The following is a 7,499-nucleotide window of genomic DNA, read 5'->3' as shown; positions in this document are numbered from 1 at the left end:
CTTAACCACCCTGTTTACCTATGACACAACTTTCAAAAGAACTATGTATCTGAAACCCATAGGTATCTCTGCAACAACTATTCTTTGCAGGCAGGAGACCTTTGTCACCAACAGGTGGCATGGTGGTTAGCACTGCTACCTCACAGCACCAGGGACCTGGGTTCGATTCTACCTTGGGCGACTGTCTGTGTGGAGTTTGCACATTCTTCCTGTGTCTGCGTGGGTTTCCTCCCACAGTCCAAAGATGTGCAGGATAGGTGGATTGGCTGTGCTAAATTGCCTGTAGTGTTTGGGGATGGGTCTGGGTGGGACGCTCTGAGGATCGGTGTGGACTTGTTGGGCCGAAGGGCCTGTTTCCACGCTGTAGGGATTCTATGATTCTATGATACACTGGAGGCTAAGTGTTGATGGGTGCTGTATTGAGATTAGCAAACCTGACCCCATCGTAGCTTCTCTAAAACTTTTCGAAATGGGTGGACTGTAATTGGGATTTAGATTTATAAGCCTTTGATCTCCCACCTGACTCAAGCCCAGCGTATTTCTGAGGTGAAGAGGGGCATTTTAATGCCTCAGTAATGATTCTGCCATCTAGTTAAGAAGATACATTTTGCCTGCCTTGTTTTTGCAAAGGTCCCCACTAGAGGGCACAGCTCTCTTAGAGTTCTGATCACAACAAATTCCAGCCAAAAAGCCTGTAAAAAGTCTGGGCAAGTGTGGTAAAGTTCATTAATCACTGACCATAAAATCTGTGTGAATGAGGTTTAAGTTTCAAAAATTACAAACATCTAATTTTACTGTAAACAAAATAACAGTTAACTCAAAATTTGTAGCTTATTTCCTATCTTAACTGTTGAATGGCACAGCAAACGAAAATTTTTAATTGATATTAAGAGCTTCCTTGTGTGATATAAATGTACAGTATAGAATAATAATGTATTTTGTTGCAAAATAATCTGTTAACTGCTCGTGAACATTGCATAATAAAATAGTTTTTGCACAGTCTTATGGTGCTGTTGCTTAAAATGCCCAATTACAGAATTTAAAAAACTTTGCCATATGTTCATAAATTCCCTTCCTAATAGCATCATGGATCTGCACCAAATGGACTACAGTGTTTCAAGAAGGCAGTTCACCACCACCACCCTGAGAGCAACAAGGGATGCTTACCCAGCCAGTGATGCCCCATTCCCATGAATCAGTTTTTTAAAAAAGACATTATAGGAAGTCTTTATTAATCTATTTGTAATGATTGATTTCCATCACTTGTAGCTTAAGTATTAAGATAAATATATGTATGCATCTTTGTGTATTAATCTTGAATTGAAAGAAATACCTTTTTTTTTAAAAAAGGTTGAAAGTGAAAGGAAAAAAGTAAAGAAGCTGGTTGAGTTTAAGCGGTCAGTAGAAACCAGACTGGCTCAGGAAATGAAAAGAAACAATGAGCTTCAGAAAGAACTAAGTCGGTATGACATTCAGTTTTGCAATATGTATTTAGACTGTATTTTAGAATATTTTGTATGTATCATGCATTTCCAGGATCAGGCTGTTTTCTGTAACTCTTTATCATTTTGGCACATACTTTTCCAGCTCAAAATAATTAATCATTTTACCTATCTCCACAAGTCCCCTCAACTTGATCCCTATTTTGAATGGCCTTTTTCTGCTGTTGTGTAGACTTCTTTGATTCTTATGCCTCAGCTAAAAAGGAAGGAAGCAATGTTGTATTTGGACATAGGTAATCACCTGGGACAAGTGAATGTATTACAGTTGGAGATCATCTAGCTACAGTAGTGATAACATAATTTAGTTTCAGAATAATTAAGAAAAAAGACAGGAAAATTATAAACATAAAAAAACTTACTGGGGAGGAACTAATTTTAGTGATATAAGAAAGGATCTATCACGGATTGGAACCAGCAATTCTATTTGGAGATGTTCAGAGCAGTCATGGGGACTCTGGGAAGAGAAAGATGCCCCACTTGAAATCAACTTTCTTTTAGAGATAAAAGCCTTCCAAAGCTCAAACCCTAATAATAAAGAATATAAATGTTAGAATAAAACAACACAAGGATGCTAATGACAAATGTCAGGAGTAAGATTTGAATAATAGCCAGAATAGAAGAACTCCATCCAGGAGGCAAAGAGAGGTTTACAAGGTTAGCATGTAAGTTGAACTGGAAAATGTTTTGTAAATATGAGGTGCAAGTGTTTTATGGAGAGGCTGAGGATGTGGCAAAAGTATTAAATGAGTCAGAGATAGTAGGAACTGCAGATGCTGGAGAATCCGAGACAACAAGGTGCAGAGCTGGATGAACACAGCAGGCCAAGCAGCATCATAGGAGCAGAAAGGCTGACATTTCGGGCCTAGACCCTTCTTCAGAAATATTAAATGAGTCATCTGCCTTCACAAAGGAAGCAAATGATGCTAAGGTTAAACCAAAAGAGCAAAAGGAAATTATGGGACAAGACAATAATAATAGATAGAAAAGAGATACTAAAAAGATTAACATTACTGAAAGTTAGTAAGCTTGCTGATGTAGATGAAAGTCAGGCTATGCTACTGAAAGAAGCAAAAGTAGAAATAGCAGAGACACTTATCATAATATATCAAACCTTATTCTGTTCAGGAGTAATCCCAGAGGAATAAAATGTTGGTGTTATTATAACACTTTTCAAAAGGAATAAAGCAGGAAACTACGGGCCCGTTAGCCTAACATCAGTGGTGAGGAAGTTATTGAAAATGAATATCGTAGACAAAATAAACTTTTTACTTTGGAAAGCCAGGACTTGAATGTGGACAGCTGCATGGATTTGTGAAATGTGCATTTCCTTTGACTACCAAATTCTTGTATCAGAAGATGTTGATATGAAAGTTAGTACAGTAGATGTTGTGTACGTGAACTTTCAAAAGCCTTTTGACTTAGTGTGCAAAGGCTTCCTATAGATGAAAACCTGCTCAGTTAAGGGAAAAGTGTAGCTGGATATAAAATTGCTTAAGATCGGGAAGTAAAGTGTTGTGGCAGATGGAGGTTTTCTACATGGGATGATGATTCGCAGTGATGTTTACTAAGAGTCTTTTGAATTTTTATGAATTCCGTGAAACTTGGGCTAAGGAAGCAGCATTATAGGCCCAGAGTTTTGTATGGCAATGTTGGCAAAACTGTCAGTTTTTTTCATCATTACTCCTCTGAAATCAAATGCAGTTTTGGGAATCTGCACATTCAGAAACTGCTGTCAGCAATTCAATGCCCCATCAAAGGTGGCACTTTTGAGGCACCCCCACCATTCAATTCAAATTCAATTCTACTTTTTTGCTGTTAATCTCAGTGTAAAAGCCCTAGAAAAATGTACATCTTGCTGAATGAAGCATTACTTGGTTTTTAACAGACTAAACTTTTAATTACTGTTAAACACCCTCACTGACCTTGAACGTTAACTTTCTATTTGTTCAATATAAAATATCTCCATTAAGATAAAACTGCATTTTAGAATGAGGTGTCAAAAGTTTGAGGGTATTTTAGCTTCTGTATTGATTCAGTTATTCATTTCACTGTCTGAAATTTTAAATTAAAAAATTAGGGATAATTAGTACTTTTAACTTCCTGGTTTGCTGTCTTTGAGAACATTTCATTGTGATTGGTTGCTTGTCCCTGTTTGCTGACATTGCTGCTTTTAGACTCCTGGAGATCTCCTTAATTGAGTTTGGCCTGTCAATAGGAAATCCACTCCACAAAAATTGCTATATTTTTCCAGACCACTTTCTTTAAAGTCAGCAGCCAGTGCCATTGTTTCAATGCTGATTGCAAATTCTGGTCCATAATGTTTGGTGATCAATAGAATTTAACAAAGTTGTAGATACTGATGTGTTGTCAGCTTGCAGATGACATTGGATTGTGACATGGCAAATAGCATTCAAATTGAGGGCAGATGTTCACAGGTAAAGTACAGCTGGAAAATAGGAAGCCTTCAAAAATGAGATAATGCAAGTCCAGAGACAGTATGTTCCTGTTAGGGTAAAGGGCAAGGCTGGTAGTTGTAGGAATGCTGGATGACTAGAGAAATTGAGGTTTTGGTTAAGAATAAGAAGGAAGCATATGTCAGGTTATTGAGAGCAGAGATCGAGTGAATCCCTATAAGAGTGTAAAGACAGTAGGTGTTTACTTAAGAGGGAAATCAGGAGAGCAAAAAGGGGACGTAGGATAGCTTTGGAAAATAGGGTTAAGGGGAATCCAAAGGGATTCTACAAATACATTAAGGACAGTAAGGGTAATTAGGGAGAGAATAGGACCCCTTAAAGATCAGTAAGGCCACCTTTGTGTGGAACCGCAGGAGATGGGGGAGATACCGAATGAGTATTTTGAATTAGTGTTTACTGCGGAAGATATGGAAGATAGAGAACATGGGGAGGTAAATAGCAACATTTTGAAAAATGTCCATATTACGGAGGAGGTGGTACTGGATTTCTTAAAACGCACAAAGGTGGATAAATCCCTGGGACCTGATCAGGTATACCCCAGCTAGGGAAGTGATTGCTGGGCCCCTTGCTGAGATATTTGTGTCATCATTAGCCACAGGCAAGGTGCTGGAAGACTGGAGGTTGGTTAATGTGGTGCCACTACTTAAGAAAGGTGGTAAGGAAAAACCAGGGAACTGTAGATTGGTGAGCCTGACATCAGCGGTGGGCAAGTTTCTGGAAGGAATCCGGAGGGACAGGATTTACATATATTTGGAAAGGCAAGGACTAATTAGGGTTAGTCAACATGGCTTTGTGGGCAATTGTCTCTCACTAACTTGACTGAGTTTTTTGAAGAAGTGATGAAAAGGATTGATGAGGGCAGAGCAGTGGATGTGATCTATGTGGGCTTTCGACAAGGTTCCTCATGATATTCTGATTAGCCAGGTTAGGTCACATGGGATACAGGGAGAGCTAGCCATTCGGATACAAAACTGGCTCAAAGGCAGAAGACAGAGGTTGGTGGTGGAGGGTTGCTTTTCAGACTGGAGGTCTGTGACCAGCGGTGTGCCACAAGGATCAGTGCTGGGTCCACTGCTTTTTTTAATCATTTACGTAAATGATTTGGATGTGAACGTAGGAGGTATGTTTAGTAAGTTTGTAAATGATACCAAAGTTAGGAGTATAGTGGACTGCAAAGAAGGTTACTTGGAGTACAACGAGATCTTGATCAGATGGGGCAATGGGCTGAGGAGTGGCAGATGGAGTTTAATTTTGGTAAATGTGAGGTGCTGCATTTTGGAAAGGCAAATCAGGGCAGGACTTATACACCTTAATGGTAAGGTCCTAGGGTGTGTTGCTGAACAAGGAGACCTTGGAGTGGAGGTTCATAATTCCTTGAAAGTGGAATCACAGGTAGATAGGATTGGGAAAAAAGGTTTTGGTATGTTTACCTTCGTTGGTCAGTGCATTGAGTATAGGGGTATATGGGAGGCCATGTTGCGCTTGTACAGGACATTGGTTAGGTTGCTGTTGGAATACTGTGCGCAATTCTGGTCTCCCTCCAAAGAAAGATGTTGTGAAACTTAAAAGGATTCAGAAAAGATTTACGAAGATGTTGCCAGAGCTGGAGAGTTTGAGTTATGGGGAGAGGCTGAATAGGCTGGGGCTATTTTCCCTGGAGCGTCGGAGGCTGAAGGGTGACCTTACAGAGGCTTATAAAATCATGAGGGGCATGGATAGTGTAAATAGACAATATCCTTGCCCTGAGGTGGGGGAGTCCCCAACTAGAGGGCATAGGCTTTAAGGTGAGAGGGAAAGATTTAAAAGGGATCTAAGGGGCAACATTTTCACACAGAGGGTTGTGTGTCTATGTAATGAGCTGCCAGAGGAAGCGGTGGAGGCTGGTACTATTACAACATTTAAAAGGTATCTGAATAGGAATATATGAAAGGAAGAGTTTAGAGGGATGCTGGCAAATGGGATTATATTTATTTAGGATATCTGATCGGCATGGATGAGTTGGACCAAAGTGTCTGTTTCCATGCTGTACATCCCAATGACTCTATGGCACAATAAAAAGTAAAGTGCTGCATTTTGCCAAGACTAATATCGAAAGATAATGTACTGTAAAGAGCATAATTTTGAAAAGTGTAGATTAGCAGAGAGGCCTTGTTTTCCATGTGCTTCTCGTGCAAAACTGGAAACCCTATATTATTTAAATGGTAAATATTGCTAATTGTTGTTGTAAAATATACAACTTCTCTTGTTTATCTTGTAGAAAACCATTCTTTTATTTAAACCTTCTATCCCCATTTTCCCATTCTCCAATTCCCCATCCTACCTTTCATTGCTCAGACTTTGCTTGTATCCAGCTCAATTTTTATGCAGATATTCGAAAAGAACCTTTCGATGCTGTTTCCTTTAGGGTGGGAGCTGGGTCTGGGCAGGATACTCTTTCACCGGGTGACTTGATGGGCCGAATGGCCTCTTTCTGCACTGTCGGGCTTCTATTATTCTGTGATTCTTCCTGAAACACCTCGGTCTGATTTTTAATTTGCTTTAAATTAATTCAATTACAGAGTTAAATTGAGTTCACTTTTTCTACCTTAAAGACCATGTATATTGTTTTCTTATTACATATATTCCAGATTATAGGCAATATAACTTGAAGTGCAGAGTAGAATCTCGAGTAAAAGTCATATTAAGATAGTAGATGAATTCAATTCAGGTGATAATGTTTGTTATGCAGAATAAGAACACTGTTGAAGACCACCAAAAAGAAGCTGAAGGATTATGAGAATGGACAAATTGTCAGTCAACTAGGTGGTATTCAGGAACAGAATCATGAACACACTGAATCTGAAACCACTCTTAACAGACTGAAGACAAAGGTGGGACCATTTTGTTTCCTAAATTTAATGGTATAGTGCATATAATGAATTGTACTGGTGCTATAAGATGCTATGCCTTGAGTAATGTACAGTTTTAAAACAGATATTCCATTATGAATATAAGTCAAAGAACTGTGGATGCTGGAGATCTGAAACAAAAAAAAACCTTTGGAGAAACTTAGGTCTGACAGCATCTGTAGAGAGAAAAGAGAGTTGAATTCCTGGCCACCTCATGTCAAAAGCAGATCAGATAAATCATGCCAAATTGTCCTGTTCATTTCCCAGTAATCAACTGAACAGCTGAGTTGGCAAAATCGTAGGATCAGGAAGCTTACTTGCACTCAGAAAATTGTGACATCAATACTGTTGTTATTGGCTTCTTGGTCTCAGTCTGAAGATTTTATTATTCTTGGTAAATCAAGAAATCTTTGGATAATTGAATAGAAATCGTAGAATCAAACCAGTTATTCAGCATTGTTGTTTAAGATCAAACGTCAGACTGAGATCCCATCAGCTGTCTCTGATGTAAAAGATCCCAGGGTTCTAGCTTGAAAAGGAGCGGAGCAATATCTAGATGTAGAGCTGGATGAACACAGCAGGCCAAGCAGCATCAGAGGAGCAGGAAAGCTTACGTTTCGGGTCTGGACCCTTCT

General features: G+C 39.1%; 1 protein-coding gene across 1 annotated transcript in view; it reads left to right on the top strand.

Annotated features, from left to right (window-relative positions):
- The window catches only part of LOC125485384 (ankyrin repeat domain-containing protein 26-like), a 44,990-nt gene that overhangs the window by 3,992 nt on the left and 33,499 nt on the right, over nt 1-7,499 (top strand). The window contains exons 2-3 of the mRNA XM_048607906.1: nt 1,351-1,463; nt 6,705-6,846. Of these exons, the coding sequence (XP_048463863.1) occupies nt 1,351-1,463; nt 6,705-6,846 (255 nt within the window). The remainder of the gene's footprint in view (nt 1-1,350; nt 1,464-6,704; nt 6,847-7,499) is intronic.

Source organism: Rhincodon typus, chromosome 18 (genome assembly GCF_021869965.1).
Source record: "Rhincodon typus isolate 14 chromosome 18, sRhiTyp1.1, whole genome shotgun sequence".
In the NCBI taxonomy this organism is placed as follows: domain Eukaryota; kingdom Metazoa; phylum Chordata; class Chondrichthyes; order Orectolobiformes; family Rhincodontidae; genus Rhincodon; species Rhincodon typus.
This window is presented reverse-complemented; position numbering and strand designations above follow the sequence as displayed.